This window comes from Nerophis ophidion, linkage group LG01 (assembly GCF_033978795.1).
Source record: "Nerophis ophidion isolate RoL-2023_Sa linkage group LG01, RoL_Noph_v1.0, whole genome shotgun sequence".
In the NCBI taxonomy this organism is placed as follows: domain Eukaryota; kingdom Metazoa; phylum Chordata; class Actinopteri; order Syngnathiformes; family Syngnathidae; genus Nerophis; species Nerophis ophidion.
In genome coordinates, this window is record NC_084611.1 from 20,870,323 (window position 1) to 20,891,872 (window position 21,550).

General features: G+C 37.2%; 1 protein-coding gene across 1 annotated transcript in view; it reads right to left on the reverse strand.

Moving 5' to 3' along the window:
• Positions 1-21,550, reverse strand: part of arrdc1a (arrestin domain containing 1a) — a 37,128-nt gene that overhangs the window by 4,928 nt on the left and 10,650 nt on the right. Inside the window, exons 4-6 of the mRNA XM_061897975.1 lie at positions 13,078-13,232; positions 7,785-7,967; positions 3,580-3,756 (exon numbers count right to left, since the gene is read on the reverse strand). Coding sequence (XP_061753959.1) covers positions 3,580-3,756; positions 7,785-7,967; positions 13,078-13,232 — 515 coding nt within the window. The remainder of the gene's footprint in view (positions 1-3,579; positions 3,757-7,784; positions 7,968-13,077; positions 13,233-21,550) is intronic.

Here is a 21,550-nt window from a genome sequence, read left to right on the forward strand (position 1 = left end):
CAAATAAATGCGTGTCCTGTCCTCCTCTGCCTCTTCCTCCGGCTCCAACGCCCAGCCTGGCACCTCGGTGACTGCACTGCAGCCCTAATCCAGTAAGTAAAACAATATATATGCAATAACTAATGTGTTTTGTCGAGGAAGCTTACAAATTATCCTTCGTATTTTTTCATAGACAATTTACAAACTGCTAGCCAGGCTCCGTGATGTGCTCAGCATACTCCGTTCACCGTAGCGGCAATGGGGAAGATGTCGGTGCCACAGACGGAAGAGTACCACAGAAAGGTCACTGCACATTTAGTCAAAAGACTGCATCCCTTTTCAGAGGTGGAATCTCCAACATTTAGGTTAGTTAAGATTAGAGATAAGCTAATCAATACTGGGCTGAACAGTAACAGCAAGATTACATGTTTGTTTATGTTTGCAGGGATATGGTGAAAACTCTCAACCCAAAATACATACCACCTTCCAGGGACTACCTGTCAAACACATTGATCCCGGCATGGTACAAGAAGAATCGGAATCGAGAATCGTCAGGAATCTGAATCGAAAGAAAGAATCGGAATCGGAATCGTTCGCATTCAAACAATACCCAACCCTACTTTTAGGGTCTTGGAAGAGAATTGCAAGTGAAGCGCCAGAGCTATAACTGAACCAAGACGCTGTCAGAGTCGTCAAAAATCTCCTTCTGTAGCTCCGACAAAACGTAGTTGGACATGGCTCCTCCACGGACTCTGGTATGCCGACCACTCGAATATTATTTCGCCTACTCCGGGATTCATGGTCGCTAACTTTAGCCCGAAACTTAGGTTTCTTCTCCATTAGCTTATCACATGTTTCCAATGCTAGCAGGCGTTCGTCTTGCAAAGTAGCATTTTCCTTGAGTGAAGTAATTTTATGAGCGTGTTGAGAAATAATGTGTACATTATTAATCTTTGTCTCAAGTGTAGAAATACCTGCCTTGAAGCCCGCGGAGACGGCCTGGCGGTGTTCTTCCAGAAGGCTAGCTATAGCAGACATGTTGAATTCGCCGGCAGCCCGGTCGCAGGAGTTTGGCTCGTATCTCTGGGGCTCCGTTTTGTCGAGTGAGTTGGCATTTCCAGTCAGTTACAACTCAGGAGTAATATAAAAACATCCCCCGCTAGCCGGTGGAAATGTAAACAACTGCGGGAGACACACGACACCTGTCTCCAAACCTCATGCTACACTTTTTGTTGGAACTTTTAGCCATTTTGCCTTGTCGGCTTCTGTGGAATAAACTCTGTGTTTTTTGTTAAAACTATCTGCCTTGCGTTTTGGGTTCCTGCCTCACAACTCCTCTCAAGGTTTGCTTTTATTTGAAGTGTGACAGTGATGAAACACATCTCAAACAAGGCAGAAAGAGTGGCAGCTTTGCACAGTGGATGTGGATCTCCCCTCTGCTCTGGCAAGAATGGAATAGACTTCATTCTGATTGTACTTAGAAGTACAAAGAAATGTGTTTTCAGTACAAGCAGACATTCAGGGGACCGCTTGTGAAAGAAGGATCAAAGCAGCACCGCTTGTATGTTGAGGACATTCGAGTTTTATGCGATTTCATGTCTCCAGACATCTAAAAAAAAAAGTTGCTAGATTTGTCACTGGTAGATTTTGAGAAAAATGGTTACTATTAGGAGTTTGAAAGATCACCAAGTTCACTCACTGCGCTGAAGTGTGTGAGAAAAATAAAGACGCAAAGATACGCTTCTGATTGGTTTACATTGCACGGGACTCTTGTTATACGTCATCACAGAAGTCTTCCAAGATTACAGCGGCCATATTTTGTATCAGATCTACAATCAACCGATTCACGATTCACAAGCGGGCATAAGTGGCAAAAAGACTGAGAATGTTGAGGAATGCTCATCAAACACTTATTTGGAACATCCAACAGGTGAACAGGCTAATTGGGAACAGGTGGGTGCCATAATTTTTTTGTGGTTTGTGCACCCTTTTGAGACACTGGTGGTTCAGGGCTATATAAATAAACATTGATTTATTGATTTATTGATTGATTGATTGATTGAGTGGGTGCCATAATTGGGTTTAAAAGCAGCTTCCATGAAATGCTCAGCCATTCACAAACAAGGATGGAGAGAGAGTCACCCCTTTATGAACAAATGCATTAGCAAATTGTCAAACATTTTAAGAACAACATTTCTCAACAAATTTAGGAATTTCACCATCTCTGGGCCGTAATATCATAAGTTTCAGAGAACCTGAATGTAAGCGGCAAGGCCATAAACCAACATTGAATTCCCGTGACCTTCCATCCTTCAGGTGGTACTGCATTAAAAAGCGACATCAGTGTGTAAAGGATATCACCACTTGGGCTCAGGAACACTTCGGAAAACCACTGTCAGTAACTACAGTTTGTCGCTACATCTGTAAGTGCTAGTTAAAACTACTATGCAAAGCGAAAGCCATTTAACAACAACACCCAGAAACGCCCGCCTGCTTTGTAGGGCCCGAGCTCATCTAAGATGGACTGATGCAAATTGGAAAAGTGTTCTGTGGTCTGACAAGTCCACATTTCAAATTGTTTTTGGAAACTGTGGATGTTGTGTCCTTCGGACCAAAAAGAAAAACAACTATCCGGATTGTTATAGGCGCAGAATTCAGTATTCTTCTTCCTCCAAACACGAGGAGTTGAGTTAATACCAAAAAGTTATTTTTTGGTTTCATCTGACCACATGACATTCTCCCAATCCTCTGCTGTATCATCCATGTATACATTTTGGTATAAACTCAACTGTGTGGAGGATGAAGAATACTGAGTTGCATCCCAAGAACACCATACCTACTGTGAAGCATGGGGGTGGAAACATCATGCTTTGGGGCTGTTTTTCTGCTAAGGGGACAGGACGATCGATCCATGTTAAGGAAAGAATGAATGGGGCCATGTATCGTGAGATTTTGAGCCAAAACCTCCTTCCAACAGTGAGAGCTTTGAATGGTTGACCAAATACTTATTTTCCACCATAATTTACAAATACATTTTTTAAAATTCCAACAATGTGAATTCCTGGATTTTATTTTCACATTCTGTCTCTCACAGTTGAAGTGTACCTATGGTGAAAATTACAGACCTCTGTCATCATTTTAAGAGGGAGAACTTGCACACTCGGTGGCTGACTAAATACTTTTTTGCCCCACTATATGTCTCCAGAAACCCTTTTTAGCATCTGTATGCATTCTTCACAGGGATGGTGTGCAAATGGTAATGGTAAATGGTAAACTTTTCACCTTCAAAGAATTGAAAATGTTTTTACACCGTTACATCATTCACCTACTAATGGGAGCGCACCAAGAGCAACTGGATGTTTAGTATCTTGTCCTATGATAGTTCCACATTATTATAAATTACAATACAATACAATTACAACTGGAGGACTATATCAGACTCACTTGTTAAACAGCAAATGTGATTTGGCATAATAAACCATCCACCCATACTACGAGACTAAGCTATCACACAAGACATGTAGAAAAAGAAATAAAACGTCATGAACTAAACAACAGAAAGTCACTTCTGTTGGTATCGATCATAATTAGTTTTCTTACTTTAACATAGTAATCAATCTTTATGAGGTCACAGCCAACGAGGGAAGATTGAGGAAGAGGGGGAACAATGATCTGCTCCTTCCACTCTGTCTCCTTGCCAGCCTTAACTTTGCCACCCTCCACCTCGGCTAGGACCCTCATGTCATGGATGGGTCTCTTTGTCTCAAAGGTCACCCTCTGTAACAAAAGCAGACAGTAGTTTACAGAGATGACTCATTGCATACCTATCTATTTAAACAAAACCAGGTGTCAAAATATACTTAAGACGACTACAGTACAGATCGATATAGGTTATTTCAGGGGTCACCAACGCGGTGCCCGCGGGCCCCAGGTAGTCCGTAAGGACCAGATGAGTAGCCCGCTTGCCTGTTCTAAAATGAGCTCAAATAGCAGCACTTACCAGTGAGCTGCCATTATTTATTACATTTTATTTATTTACTAGCAAGTTGGTATTGCTTTGCTCGACATTTTTAATTCTAAAAGAGACAAAACTCAAATAGATTTTGAAAATCCAAGAAAATATTTCAAAGACTTGGTCTTCACTTGTTTAAATAAATTCATCTATTTTTTTTTTACTTTGCTTCTTATAACTTTCAGAAAGACAATTTTAGAGAAAAAAATACATCCTTAAAAATTATTTTAGGATTTTTAAACACATATACCCTTTTACCTTTTAAATTCCTTCCTCTTCTTTCCTGACAATTTAAATCACTGCTCAAGTAAATGTATTTTTTTATTGTAAAGAATAATAAATACATTTTTATTGAATTCTTCTTTTTAGCTTCTGTTTTTTCGACGAACAATATTTGTGGAAAATTTCTTCAAACTTATTGAGTGGCCGTGCCAGCAACTTGAGGGTTGCAGGTTCGATTCCCGCTTGTGCCATCCTAGTTACTGCCGTTGTGTCCTTGGGCAAGACACTTTACCCACCTGCTCCCAGTGCCACCCACACTGGTTTAAATGTAACTTAGATATTGGGTGTCACTATGTAAAAGCGCTTTGAGTCACTTGAGAAAAGCGCTATATAAATATAATTCACTTCACAAAAAATTCACATTATGATTAAAATAAAATAAAAATATTCTGGCAAATCTAGAAAATCTGTAAAAATCAAATTTAAATCTTATTTCAAAGTATTTTGAATTTCTTTTAAAATTTTTGTCCTGAAAAATCCAGAAGAAATAATGATTTGTCTTTGTTAGAAATATAGCTTGGTCCAATTTGTTAAATATTCTAACAAAGTGCAGATTGGATTTTAACCTATTTAAAATATGTCATCAAAAATATATATTTATTGTGAGAAATCATAAAATTATCAATGTTTCCACAAAGATAAATATAATTAATTATTAATAATAACATAGAGTTAAAGGTCAATTGAGCAAATTGGCTATTTCTGGAAATTTATTTAAAAAACCTTGGGGAAGTATTCAAGGATAGACTACTTTTTCATACACAAAGGAGATAGTTTTAGGGTGAAGGAATGTAAAATAGGAGTAACTCATGTGTCTGACCATAGTGCAGTGTAACTGTAATTGAAAGGAAGGATGAGGAATACAGGGTGGAAGATGAATGTTGATATGCTAAATAAAGAATTTTGTAGAAAAAATTAAGATTTGAAATGAAATCATATTTGGACTTTAATGACAACTGAGAAGTAGACCCATTATTATAATGGGACTCTTAAAAGGCAGTGATGTGAGGTAAATTACGAGGCGATTAATGAAGTAGACATATTATGAACTGGGCCCTAAAGCAGTCAAATGACTTGCCCGGTGTCTTAAAAAAACATCAGGTAGATAGTACAATCTGTCATATACTGTATGGGATCCAGATATAAGTCAACTCACAAAACAACCAGAAGAAAAATTAAATATTTTCCTGAACTATTATGAGCAGATTTCGATCTAACAAAGGTCTTAACTCATTCTCTTTCTATGCCACATCAATGTGGAATGCACTCCCAACAGGTATAAAAGTAAGTGCATCTCTATATTCCTTCAAAACCGCTCTAAAACAACACCTCCAGGCAACTTCAACACTTTACTAATACCCTCCTCCATTCACATCCCATCTCCCCGGATTATAAACAACTCAAATGTACTTCTAATGTATATACTTGTTCTTATGCTATGTGAACTCACTATGTTCTCTGCTGGCTGTACATATCCTACTGTAAGACCTACACTGTTTCAATGTCCACATTTCTCTGTTGATGCAATTGTTGATGACTGAAGTTCTGATATCAACCAAAGCTCCTCATCCCACCCCCCGGATTGTAAATAATGTAAATAATTCAATGTACATACTATGATGATTAACTTGTGTGATGACTGTATTATGTTGATAGTATATATTTGTACCATGAATTGATTAACGTGGACCCCGACTTAAACAAGTTGAAAAACTTATTCGGGTGTTACCATTTAGTGGTCAATTGTACGGAATATGTACTGTACTGTGCAATCTACTAATAAAAGTATCAATCAATCAAAAATCAACTGTATTCAGAGTCCTCTGAAACTACAGTGGAATAAATAAGAACATTTCTGAATAAACGAGATTCACCCAATATTGGCAAATTACAGAACAAAGAGATAACAAAAATAACTATTTTTCAACTTAAAGCAAAATAAGAGTCAAGGTAGTGATGGTTTTCCATCAGACTTGTAAGTCTCTGAATGATTGTATATCAGAAACACAAAATTGGTCCTTTTGTGTCGGCGTGTGCACAGTTGGAGCTGCTTCTATGACCGGACGGGTGTTTGGACTAATAACTCGGATAAAGGATGTTGCACCTGAATGTGAGTCCACGCACTGTTATTCACAAAGAAATGCTGGCCAGCCAAAAAATGTCGGCGGATCTTCACAGTAGCTTTTAAACGCTAGCAGGCAAATAGGCTAACTCCCTATTGCCAAACACGTTCGACGCAATTTTTAACTCACTTAAAGGTGTCCAGCTAGCAAAAATGGCACATATTACAGTATGGAAAAGACACAAATACTGCTACATTGACACCTAAAAATGAAGCCAATTTGCATATACAGTACTATTTTAAACTGTGGTTTGGTTAGCTTAAAGTCCTACTAAAACCCACTACTACCAACCACGCAGTCTGATAGTTTATATATCAATGCTGAAATATTAACATTGCAACACATGCCAATACGGCCGGTTTAGTTTACTAAATTGCAATTTTAAATTTCCCACGAGGTATCCTGGTGAAAACGTCGCGGAAAGATGACGAGTGCGCGTGACGTCACAGACTGTCAGGAAATATTAGCTCAGCACCAGTTACGTCTAAAAGTCGTCTCTTTTCATCGCATAATTACACAGTAATTTGGACATCTGTGTTGCTGAATCTTTTGCAATTTGTTCAATTAATAATGGAGACTATAAACAACAATGCTGTTGGTGGAAAGCGGTGTATTGCAGCTGTCTTTAGCACCGAGACACAGCCGGTGTTTCTTTGTTTTTAACAAAGAGCGGTCAAGCGAACATGTTTCTCTACGTCAATCAGCATGTTTTTGGATGAGAACATTTTGATATATATCTTACCGGAGACATCATTGGATTATTCGTTCTCCTGCAGTAGCTGTTTAAAAGGCAGCAGTGAGCTTGGCTCCTCGGCTTCTCTCTGAGACACTGCGTGTTCACTGCAGCCATCCGACCTCGAGGTACTGTATGTTTTTACAATATCACTAAAACAATAAGCAGATAAGGGATCTTCCAGAATTATCCTAGTAAATGTGTCTAATTACATCTGAAACGTCGCTTTTTATTTTATTTTATCTTTTTTTTTTAGTCCTTCGCTATCAATATCATCATCCACAAATCTTTCATCCTCGCTCAAATTACTAGGGAAATTGTCGTTTTCTCGGTCCGAATAGCTCTTGCTGCAGGAGGCTCCCATTAAAAGCAATGTGAGGATGTGAGGAGCCCTCATCCTTGTGGCGTCATCGTCTGCGACTTCCGGTAAAGGCGAGTCTTTTTTATCAGCACCAAAAGTTGCGAACTTTATCGTGGATGTTCTCTACTAAATCCGTTCAGCAAAAATATGGCAATATCGCGAAATGATCAAGTATGACACATAGAATGGACCTGCTATCCCCGTTTAAATAAGAAAATCTCATTTCAGTAGGCTTTTAACTCCTCTGTCAAAATTTAGCAAGAGTGTGTATAATACACTTAGGTGAATGTTTACCTGCACCAGGCTGGCATTTATGTGGCTTGTACTCTTTTCAGACTTGTTGTAGATGGTGGCTGACAGTTGTATAATCTGTCCTGGTGTATAACCCTTCATGTCTGTTTGGGCTTTCAGGATCAATGTTCCAGTTTTTAATAGCATGTATTGGAACTCCTGGATCACTGAAGAAGTGCAGGTCCCCTGTATACAAAATGAAGAGAGTCCATACATTAGTGACATATACAGTATCACTGGTTGTTAAATTTAACCTAAGACAATGTGCTAATTTAAATTTATTATTATACCAGACATAAAAGCATATTTATTATATCAGTTTAGACTAATATATTCATCATTGGAAGGACTAGGGTTGGGTACCAAATAAGGTACTTTTTCGGCATTGACCAAAACCTTCCAGTCCTATGAGGCACCGATTCAAGTAAAATCCATTTGTGCCATATTAGGTACCCGGTTGCACTATGGAACTTGCCGATCACTCTCCTGAGAGAGCAGACTGTGCGAAACTACTTCTTTGTAATGTTGCAATTTTCAATCAAAACTAAAAAAAAACTAAAAAAAAAACGCTCCAACATAAGTTAAGTGAGGCTCCAACCATACTTGCCAACCTTGAGAATTCCGATTTCGGGAGGTGGGGAGTGGGGGCGTGGTTAAGAGGTGAGGAGTATATTTATCGCTAGATTCATAGATTCACCAAGTCAAGTATATTACATATATATATATATATATATATATATATATATATATATATATATATATATATATATATAGCGCCCCCCGCAACCCCGAAAGGGAATAAGCGGTAGAAAAATGGATGGATGGATACATATACATATATATATATATATATATATATATATATATATATATGCAGTATATATATATATATATATATGCAGTATATATATAAATAAAAGAAATACTTGAATTTCAGTGTTCATTTATTTACACATTTACACATACATAACACTCATCTACTCATTGTTGGGTTGAGGGTTGAATATTCCATCCTTGTTTTTCTAACCATATGCATGTTCACTTGATGGCAGTATTGTCGTGTTTAAGAGTGTCACAACACATTGCTGTTTGGCACACAAACTGCTTTAGGTAGACAAATTCGGACTGCTGTTGTGTGTTGTTTTACCGCGCTGGGAGGACGATAATGAAACACCTAACAATAAACCCACATAAGAAACCAAGATTTCGCCCTCGATTATTCTACAGTTATAACGTCATTGGGCGGACACGCCCTTTGTACATTGAGCTGGAGGAGGCTTGGCCTCCAGCTTTGCCTGATTTTCGGGAGATTTTTGGGAGAAAATTTGTCCCGGGAGGTTTTCGGGAGAGGCGCTGAAATTCGGGAGTCTCCCGGAAAATCCGGGAGGGTTGGGAAGTATGGCTCCAACTGTCCAAATATGTGTAAGCCTGATGCTAATATACATTGGTTTTGCTATTGACATGATTTTGATTAGCATTAGCAAATTTACTTGTTGATTTTTACCACATTCAAAATGTTAATAAAAATTACAACTAACGTGCATGTTTCAATCAATGGCACAATCAGAAAAAAAAAACATACCATAAGCAGGTGTCACCAACGCGGTGCCCGCAGGCACCAGGTAGCCCGTAAGGACCACATGAGTCGCCCGCTAGCCTGTTTTAAAAATAGCTCAAATAGCAGCACTTACCAGTGAGCTGCCTCTATTTTTTAAATTGTATTTATTTACTAGCAAGCTGGTCTCGCTTTGCTCGACATTTTTAATTCTAAGAGAGACAAAACTCAAATAGAATTTGATGAAAATCCAGGAACATATTTTAAAGACTTGATCTTCACTTGTTTAAATAAATTAATTAATTTTTTTACTTTTCTTCTTATAACTTTCCGAATGACAATTTTAGAGAAAAAATACAACCTTAAAAATGATTTTAAGGATTTTCTAAACACATATACTTTTTTACCTTTTAAATTCCTTCCTCTTCTTTCCTGACAATTTAAATCAATGTTCAAGTAAATTAATCTTGTTTATTGTAAAGAATAATAAATACATTTTAATTTAATTCTTCATTTTAGCTTCTGTTTTTTTGACGAAGAATATTTGTGAAATATTTCTTCAAATTTATGATTAAAATTCAAAAAAAATATTCTGGCAAATATAAAAAATCTGTAGAACCAAATTTAAATCTTATTTCAAAGTCTTTTGAATTTCTTTTAAAATTTTTGTTCCGGAAAATCTAGAAGAAATAATGATTTGTCTTCGAAATATAGCTTGGTCCTATTTGTTATATATTCTAACAAAGTGCAGATTGGATTTTAACCTATTTAAAATATGTCATCAAAAACATATATTCATTGTGAGAAATCAATAAGATGATCAGTGTTTCCACAAAGATAAATATCATTAATTATTAATAATAACATAGAGTTAAAGGTAAATTGAGCAAATTGGCTATTTCTGGCCATTTATTTAAGTGTGTATCAAACTGGTAGCCCTTCGCATTAATCAGTACCCAAGAAGTAGCTCTTGGTTTCAAAAAGGTTGGTGACCCCTGCCATAAAGTATAGACCGTTGCTATCTAACATCGTGGTCATGCAACTGTAATTGCAACTTAATGGCTTGCTTACAAATGATAATATAACAATAATAAAACAAAATATAACAACAGGACAGTACTTATTATAATCAGCATTTTTTTATGTCACAATAAAAATGTTATTTTATCTTCAAAAACAATGTTTATTACCAATGCCAAAAGTACCAAAAATTGGTATTGGTATCGATTCCAAGGTACAGGGAAATGGCATCGACTTGGTTCAAATTTGAACATTACCCATACCTAAGTAGAACAGTGGCACATGAAATATACACTGGGGACCAAAAGTAGAGAACAACCGACATTTTTTTATTACTTCAAACTAATATCACTGCTTGTGTTTGAAATGGTCTATGTTCTGAAACAGAGTTTAAAATATTAAACTATATAATATATTTGGAAAACACTTTGATATACCTGCCAGGTATTGGTTTTAATTAGCACCTGATGCACACTCCTTTATTATCTGACAAACCATATTTAACTGGCAGCCTAACTTTCCAGTGTGTACAGACTTTGCAAGATGGTGAGCCCTTCTAAAGTGACTGAAACCCTTCAGTGGTAGGTAAAGGCCAAAGGGATGACCCAGCCTTAGGAAGAGAAATTGTTTTAAATCCTTAAAGTCTAAAATATTCTTTATTTACAACATAAAACGTGGCTTTCTGCTAGTGTCTGCTGGTGGTGACCTTTGGTGGCGGCGACGGGCTCTCAGTTCAAGAGGGTCTTGCCTGCCAAGGAGATAAGCCGTGCAGTTGAGGCGGTGGAGTGCTGTCCTCTCCCCCCTCACTGTCTCCTCCACAACACAACACGACCGGCATTTTTTGGTACCAGTTTCTAATTGGGTTATTGCCAGATAAATGATACGGCTATCTGTATTTTTTTCTGTCCAGCTGACCGTCAGAATTATAACTCACTGATATATTCACTTCAGGTGCTGCTATGCATAAAAAAAGGCCCCCGCAGAATCTGATAATAAGATAGGAATAGTCACAAATAAGGAAGCAGCACCACACACAACTTTCCACTTCAAAAGTCCTTTACGCACCCTAATAAGAATTTGTTTAATTTTGATTATGCTTTACTCGCAACCGACTCCGACGGCGCTTTGTCAACTGTCGTCATAGGGATTTAGTATTTCAAAAGTGAATATTTTTCACACAAAAAAAGTGAAAAATGTACAAACCCCGTTTCTATATGAGTTGGGAAATTGTGTTAGATGTAAATATAAACGGAATACAATGATTTGCAAATCATTTTCAACCCATATTCAGTTGTATATGCTACAAAGACAACATATTTGATGTTCAAACTGATAAACATTTTTTTTTTTGCAAATAATCATTAACTTTAGAATTTGATGCCAGCATCACGTGACAAAGAAGTTGGGAAAGGTGGCAATGAATACTGATAAAGTTGAAGAATGCTCATCAAACACTTATTTGGAACATCCCATGGGTGTGCAGGCTAATTGGGAACACGGGGGTGCCATGATTGGGTATTAAAGCAGCTTCCATGAAATTATAAGTAATTCACAAACAAGGATGGGGTGAGGGTCACCACTTTGTAAGCAAATTGTCGAACAGTTTTAGAGCAACATTTCCTCAAAGAGCTATTGCAAGGAATTTAGGGATTTTACCATCTAAGGTCTGTAAAATTATTAAAAAGTACAGAGAATCTGGAGAAATCCCTACACGTAAGCGATGATATTACGGGCTATTGATCCCTCAGGCGGTACTGCATCAAAAACCGATGGTATGGTGTTCTTGGGATGCAACTCAGTATTCTTCTTCTTCCTCTAAACACGACGAGTTGAGTTTATACCAAAAAGTTCTATTTTGGCTTCATCTGACCACATGACATTCTCCCAATCCTCTGCTGTATCATCCATGTGCTCTCTGGCAAACTTCAGACGGGCCTGGACATGCACTGGCTTAGGCAGGGAGACACGTCTGGCACTGCAGAATTTGATTCCCTGTCGGCATGGTGTGTTACTGATGGTAAACTTTGTTACTTTGGTCCCAGCTCTCTGCAGGTCATTCACCAGGTCCCCTTGTGTGGTTCTGGGATTTTTGCTCATCGTTCTCATGATCATTTTGACCCCACGGGATGAGATCTTGCGTGGAGCCCCAGATCGAGGGAGATTATCAGTGGTCTTGTATATCTCCCATTTTCTGATAATTGCTCCCATAGTTGATTTTTTCAAACCAAGCTGTTTACGTATTGTAGATTCGCTCTTCCCAGTCTGGTACAGGGAAGAAACTATTTGCATAGTTTTTGCATTGCTTCACACGATGAACACTACATAATATTTCAGAACAGGAAAATAAGCGGAAATGACGCACATTGCAGAAATTACGTTCTCCGTGAATCGAGACGTTCTCTGTGCGTTGGCTAAACACGACAGTGACACCAAATAGAACTAAAATATATTCCACATCCCCAAACATTTGACTTATTTCTTATTCTTAATTTGCTTTTTTTATCTGAATTGTGTTAAAAAATTGAAATGAATATATTTGAAAATGTTTTCATTTTTTTAAACAAAGCTTTTCTTGTGGAATACCTAATGCGGCCCAGCCCTACCCAGGCTCCGCCTCTAGCGGCCCCCAAGTAAATTGAGTTTGAGACCTATGATATAGAATATTTATACATTTTAGAGTAAAAAAGAAATAAATAAAAAAAAAAACAGTAAATGACTTACCCATATGTCTGGAATTTTGTTCAGGTTGAGGGGGTCCAACAGGTAGAAAGGTTTCTCTTTACTGTAATCTTTGGTAAAGCGTGGTGTGTCAATGAAAGCTTTCACTCTGTAATCTATCCTACCATAGCTGCCCTGAAAAGATGTTGGAGCAGAGCCTGGAACAAAGACAGAGATGGAAATGAGGCACAGTGTTTGTGTCTGTGTGTGCGAATGTATGTATGTATGTATGTATGTGTGTGTGTGTGTGTGTGTGCGCGCGTATTTGGAACACAACAATGCAATTTAATTGTTAGAATGCCATACAGGAAAACAATTTAAATGTTTTATTTAAATGCACATTATTTATTTGCTCAAAACTTGGTAACAGTTTTATCTAAAGTTTCATCTGGGTTTATTTAGAACATAAATTTGCCAGTGAGCAAAGAGTTGTAGTCTCCTCACTCATCTTTGCACTGACGTATGCATTGACCTGATCACACAGCCTTTCAGGTAACCATCCGCCGTTAAGGTAAAGGAGCATGAACAGTCAAAATAAACAGCGTGAGTAACCTGCATGACATACATGATGCTATGATTTTTTGTGATTAATCAACTGATTATCACAGTAAAAAAATCATATTTAATATATAAGATTCTTAATCATATATATTAAATAATGGGGATAGGTTGATTGGCAACACTAAATTGGCCCTACTGTGTGAATGTGAGTGTGAATGTTGTCTGTCTATCTGTGTTGGCCCTGCGATGAGGTGGCGACTTGTCCAGGGTGTACCCTGCCTTACGCCCGATTGTAGCTGAGATAGGCGCCAGCGCCCCCCGCCACCCCGAAAGGGAATAAGCGGTAGAAAATGGATGGATGGATGGATAGATTCTTAATCAGTCCAAGTTTAAGCCCTTTGATATCCATACTGTTCTAATGTGTTAATTACAATATTATGGTTAATTGGAATAAATGCTTTTGTTCAGTCTATAAATACTGTGATTGCACGCAGTTTACGATTAACTGCACTGATTATTTCCTTCGTTATTTGGACCAGTGCCATTAATGTTTGTTAGCTCTTTATTTGTCTTGGCTGTCCACAAGTGTTCCACTTCACAGGTCAATTCCTGTCAATGGGAGAGGACGCAAAGAAAAATGCTCCGCTTTTGCTACAGGGTTTTTTTTTTGTTAAATTTGAATTTGTTTTAAAGTGCTTCCGACGACAGATTTATATAAGTTGACAGGTCGACACCTGTTGATCTCTGAACAGCGTAAGGTACAAAATTGTTGCAATAAACAAGTGCAGCAAGTCGCTAAAAGCAACTGTCGTTAGCGTGCTGATACGAGAGGCACTGATGTCAGATAGCTGCTGCGATGTCAAAATCTAAAAGAAAATCTCAAATACTGAAAACTTTGGTGTCATCAGAATGACATGATTCTTTGGACACAGGACACGAGGGGAGCAAGATTTGATGTTGGACACAGAACATGATGGGAAGATTTGATACTAAAAAAGATAGTCGATGACATAGAAAGAGTAAGAATAGAACACAAATCAGACCTGAAAAGAGTATTAAAAGGAATTAAAGAAGATTACAAAGCAGACCTTGAAAGAGTAACAATAGAACTTAGAAGATTAGAGAAAAGCAACAACAGAATACAAAGAAGATCTGAGAAGTCTGCAGGAAAATATAGAAAGTCTGCAAAGTCAGAATATCAACATAAAGGACTTCCAGGAAATGCGTCTTAGATGAAATAGATCAGGATAAACGAATGAATGATATTGTGACAGCGCAGAGAATTAAACCAAGATCCTACACAAAAGATGTCAATAATGGCGGAAAACCAGATGAAATGGATGTTGCCTCGGCAGAACAGCAAGTAGTCTTTCTGCAATCAAAATAATCGACATTAATACCATCAAAACATGCATCTCACTGAATGGAAGAAACAACAACACAACTCCAGTCATCTTTGTGAAACTCGTTAACAGAAAATCTAAAATGGCACTGCTGAAACAGGGAAAGAAGCTGAAGGGAACAAATGTGTACATGAAAGAGCATCTCACAAAACGTAATGCTGAAATTGCCAAGAATTCAGGGAAAAATTCAGGGAACTTGGAACGCCAACTGTAATATCTACATCAAGTTGAATGGAGTTCTTGTTGTCCATGATATCAAGGACCTGGAAAATTATTAAAGTTGACACTGCTTCCTCAACGACGATGATAATGGAGTCTGACGGAAAACTAACACTTAAATTCAACACCAACACTACTAGGGACCACTAAACAAGAATACCTGGATTAAGAAACGCATCCACGTACAATTATAGAGATTATTGAAACTACATCAAAGATTGTTGAACAAGAAAATATGGAACTGAACAACTTAAAACAAAACTGCAAAACAGACTACAAAAAACTGGATTTGGACAAAGATGTAGATCCCGATACAATTGTTTTCTCCCGTATCAGTAATACTTATTTTTATTATACAGATGATAAATCAGCAGCGGCGGCGATGACCAAGAAGAACGCAGAGTTGGAATATAATTACAACATTTTACGTACATATTTATATAATATTTACATATTTATATCATATGTAACTACAAGCTCCATTCACAGACAGAGCCCCATTGCTTTTATGAGCGGTCGAGCGAGTCAAAAGCCGAAAAAAAAAAATATTTATTTTTTATTTATTATTTATTTTATTTTTTTAATTTGTGACGGCCGTAATTCTTTCGTGGCGGGCCGCCACAAATAAATGAATGTGTGGGAAACCCTGTAAATATAACACCAACATTAAATCTGATAACAAATTGTCTATTATTCATTTTAATAGCAGAAGCTTGTACGCAAATTATAACAGCATGAAGCACTTTTTACAGCAGTTCAACAAACCCTTCAAAGTGATCGCTATCACAAACACATGGATTGATGATTAAAAAAAAAGGAATAGATTTTGACCTGGAAGGATATGAACTAAATTACAACAACAGAAGAAAAAAACCAGAGGAGTAGCAGCTATGTCCGTGATGAAGAACCTGAACAAAAAAAGTGGTAAAAATGTGCCATATATATATATATATATCTTAGAATGCATAAATGTTGAAATATGTCAGGAAAGAGCAAACACATTTTTCTGTACCGTTACACCCCATTTATATATCTGTACATAAATGTGTTTATATGCATAAATGTGTATATATGTGCATATGTATGGATATATGCATGTGTGTGGATCTATACACACTCACATATATATATATATATATATATATATATATATATATAGCTGAGATAGGCGCCGGCGCCCCCCGCGACCCCAAAAGGGAATAAGCGGTAGAAAATGGATATATATATATATATATATATATATATATATATATATATATATATATATATATATATATATATATATATCTTCCTTTTTATCTTTTTTACTATTTATATTACTATATTATTGTGTATGCACCTTAGGTGATCTGCACCAAATGTCACTGTTCTTTGAACCTGTTCATTGTAATGACAATAAAACTCTGTTCCATAATATTCTTTCAATCTATACCAGCCTATTTTCCCCTTAATAGTCTTGATTTCAGGCTTTGTCCTGCCTGCTGCCTGAAATGAAGACTGTTCAAACTGTTCTTGCACAGCTACTAGGCTGCTTTGACGGCATAAACTGGGACGTTTTCACACAACCAGACCTGGATGGCTAAACCCAAACTGTTATTTGCTACATCGCAACTTGTGTTGATGCAGTTATTGAGGACAAGCATGTCAAAGTTTTTCCAAATCAGAAACCATGGTTTAAAAAAAATGTAGCCAGAGATGCCACATATAGGTCAGAGGATGGAGCCAGCTATCGCTCAGCCAGAGCTGACCTGAATAGGGGCATCAGTGAGGCAAACCAGTACTATAAAAATGAAATAAAAACAATATTTCACAGACATTTATCAAAAATGGGCTTGGCACCGAATTAGACACATCACTAAGTTTAAGAGCGGCAACTCCACCTTATCCAACATGGATGCCTCTCTCGCCGAGGAGATGAACTGTTTTTTCTGTAAGATGTGTCAAGAGACCATCCAAGGATTTGCTGTCCCCATTCCGTGTTAGTCAACCATTTGCAGTTCAGGATTGCGATGTTAGGCGTGTGCTCCGGTCAGCAGACCCAAACCTGGCTGCTGAACCACATAGAGTACCAGGCAAAGTACCCAAAGTATGCACCGAATACAGTTCTGCACTGTCGTCACCAACATTTTCAACATTTTTTTTCACTACACTGCAAAAACTGAAATTTAAGTAAGATTAAATATCTCAAATAAGGTTGATATTTGCTTATTTTTTGTCTGATAAGATTCTTCTCCCTAAGCAGATTTTTTGTTAGCGAGATTTACAAACCCCGTTTCCATGTGAGTTGGTAAATTTTGTTAGATGTAAATATAAACGGAATACAATGATTTGTAAATCCTTTTCAACCCATATTCAATTGAATATGCTACAAAGTTAAGATATTTGATGTTTAGACTCATAATCTTTATTTTTTTTTTGCAAATAATAATTAACTTAGAATTTCATGGCTGCAACACGTGCCAAAGTAGTTGGGAAAGGGCATGTTCACCACCGTGTTAGATCACCTTTTCTTTTAACACTCAATAAACGTTTGGGAACTAAAGGGAAACTAATTGTTGAGGCTTTGAAAGTGGAATGCTTTCCCTTTCTTGTTTTATGTAGAGCTTCATTCGTTCAACAGACCGGGGTCTCCGCTGTCGTATTTTAAGCTTCATAATGTGACACACATTTTCGATGGGAGACAGGTCTGGACTGCAGGTGGGTCAGAAAAGTACCCGCACTCTTTTTTTTTTTTACAAAGCCACACTGTTGTAACACGTGCTGAGTGTGGCTTGGCATTGTTTTGCTTAAATAAGCAGGGGCGTCCATGAAAAAGACAGCGCTTAGATGGCAGCATATGTTGTTCCAAAACCTGTATGTACCTTTCAGCATTAATGGTGCCTTCACAGATGTTTAAGTTACCCATGCCTTGGGCACTAATGTACCCCCATACCATCACAGATGCTCGCTTTTGAACTCTGCGTCGATAACAGTCTGGATGGTTCGCTTCCCCTTTGGTCCGGATGACACGATGTCGAATATTTCCAAAAACAATTTGAAATGTGGACTCGTCACACCACAAAACACTTTTCCACTTTGCATCAGTCCATCTTAGATGATCTCGGGCCCAGAGAAGCCGGCGGCGTTTCTGGATGTTGTTGATAAATGGCTTTCGCTTTGCATAGCAGAGCTTTAACTTGCATTTGCAGATGTAACAACGAACTGTATTTAGTGACAGTGGTTTTCTGAAGTGTTCCTGAGCCCATGTGGTGATATATTTTAAAGATTGATGTCGGTTTTTAAAACAGCTCATACGGGTCACGCTCATTCAATGTTGGTTTCCGGCCATGCCCCTTGCATGGAGTGATTTCTCCAGATTCTCTGAACCTTTTGATGATATTATGGACCGTAGATGTTGAAATCCCAAAATTTTTTGCAATTGCACTTTGAGAAACGTTGTTCTTAAACTGTTTGACTATTTGCTCATGCAGTTGTGGACAAAGGGGTGTACCTCGCCCCATCCTTTCTTGCGAAAGACTGAGCATTTTTTGGGAAGCTGCTTTTATACCCAATCATGACACTCACCTGTTCCCAACTAGCCTGCACACCCGTAAGATGTTCCAAATAAGTGTTTGCTAATCATGCCTCAACTTTATTTGTATTCATTACCACCTTTCCCAACTTCGTTGTCACGTGTTGCTGGCATCAATTTCTAAAATTAAAGATTATTTGTAAAAAAAAAAAAAAATGTTTATCAGTTCGAAGATCAAATATGTTGTCTTTGTATTATATTCAACTGAATATGGGTTGAAAATGATTTGGAAATCATTGTATTCCGTTTATATTTACATTTAACACAATTTCCCAACTCATATGGAAATGGGGTTTGTAATAAACAAAGAACAAATTTCAACTGCTATTGAAAAGATGCAAATATTCTTTAATGCATCAGGACTTTTCCTGGACCTTAAACTATATGAATTGTTTCCTATCCATGAATGTGTTAATACATACATTTTCAAAGTCCCTGTAAAATCTGAGTTGAAGCATTTAGATATTAATCTATCAAAAAAAAAAAAAATCAAATTAACTCCCAGAAAAGAAATATAGAAAATATAATTAAACAATGCCAAACTGTGCTAAATGTATGGCAACCAAGAGATTTGTCAATTCTTGGACGACTGTACTTTACCAAAATTGAAGGTTTATCCAGATGTATTTATCCTGCTTATTCTCATTTCATTCCACCTGGAATAATAAAAAAAAACATTGTGACACATGGGTGGCATCGTGGTGATGTTTGCGTTCTCTCGTGGGTGCAGCGTTGATGGAACACAGCATGAAGGTAGGAATGATCATTTATTTAAAACACTATAAAACAGACTAGGAACCAAAACACTTGCACAAAGGCACTAACAAACAAAACAAACAGAACTAGCATAGGAGATAGAAGGAACTAAGAACGCTAGCATGTGAGATAGGGAAATAAACAAAGGAATAGCGTGGAAGCTAACAAGTACAAGAAGAGTATTTATCACAATGCGGTAATGCGACGTCACCTGTTGCGTGTAAAGCCAACTAGAGTCTGAGAACGAATGGCAAACAAAGGAAGTCTTAAATAAGGAGATAATCACAAATCAGGTGCGCAACGACAAACAAGAGACAGGTGACACTAATGCAGAGGACAACAACGCGGTGCCCGCGGGCACCAGGTAGCCCGTAAGGACCAGATGAGTAGCCCGCTGGCCTGTTCTAAAAATAGCTCAAATAGCAGAACTTACCAGTGAGCGGCCTCTATTTTTTAAATTGTATTTATTTACTAGCAAGCTGGTCTCACTTTGCTCGACATTTTTAAATCCAAGAGACAAAACTCAAATAGAATTTTACAATCCAAGAAAATATTTTAAAGAATTGGTCTTCACTTGTTTAAATAAATTCATTTTTTTTTTTACTTTGCTTCTCATAACTTTCAGAAAGACAATTTTAGAGAAAAATACAACTTTAAAAATGATTTTAGGATTTTCAAACACATATACCTTTTACCTTTTAAATTCCTTCCTCTTCTTACCTGACCATTTAAATCAATGTTCTAGTATTTTTTTTTTTATTGTAAACAATAATAAGTACATTTTGATTTAGTTCTTCATTTTAGCTTCTTCAAACTTATTATGATTAAAATTCAAAAAAAGTATTCTGGCAAATCTCGAAAATCTGTAGAATCATATTTAAATCTTATTTCAAAGTGTTTTGAATTTCTTTTCAAATTTTTGTTCTGGAAAATCTAGAAGAAATAATGATTTTGAGCAAATTGGCTATTTCTGGTTATTTATTTAAATGTGTATCAAACTGGTAGCCCTTCGCATGAATCAGTACCCAAGAAGTAGCTCTTGGTTTCAAAAAGGTTGGTGACCCCTGCACTAATGAGTTACTATGGCAACAGAAACAAAACCGGAAGTGCCACCGGGAACTAAGGACGTCAAATAACAAACAGGCTGTGATAACAAAACAGAAAACCGAACCCAAACCAGAACGTGACATGATCAAAGTCGTGGATCATGACAAATATAAACCGACTCAGCTTTAATTTCATTTGTGGAAACAAGACGGATTTAAAAAAGGGCCCACATGGTGAAAGAATATAAAGATGGAAAACTAAATGTTATAGATTTTGATTGTTCAAATCAGTTATTCTGAATCTTATTTCACCTTGTACCACCTCAGAAAGAACGTTGCTCACCAAGTACCACCATAATGACCAACATTAAAATACAGTAGACTTGTAGGCCTATATATTCCTTAAAAAACAAGGCAGAGGTTTCATTTAGCAAGTATATTTAATATTTTTCTGCTACGGCAACACAGTATTAACAGTAACACTGGGTTTGAATATAGGAAAATACAACACTAAATTGGCCCTTGTGTGTGAATGTGAGTGTGAATGTTGTCTGTCTGTCTGTGTTGGCCCTATGATGAGGTGGCGACTTGTACAGGGTCAGTATCAGAATCAGAAATACTTTAATAATGCCAGAGGCGAAATTAAGATTAATTAGGATTTTCAACTTTCCTTTAAACCTAAAAAAGTGATTCTTTGGCAAACCACTAGATGGAGCCTTGGTACCACGTACATGTACCGTAGCTTGAGAAGCTCTGGTTTAAATGGTACCCTGAAAATTAACCTGTGGAAGTCATGGATTAAAAATTGTGATTCCTTCTGGAACTGCATACCCCAAAAAATATTTGGTAAATTAGAAGGATTAAAGATCCATGATATTAAATTATTAGACTTTCACAAACAGAAGCATTTTATTGGAAGATGATGCACACACAAATCACATTCCAATATGAAAGAACAGATTTGACACACAATCAAATAG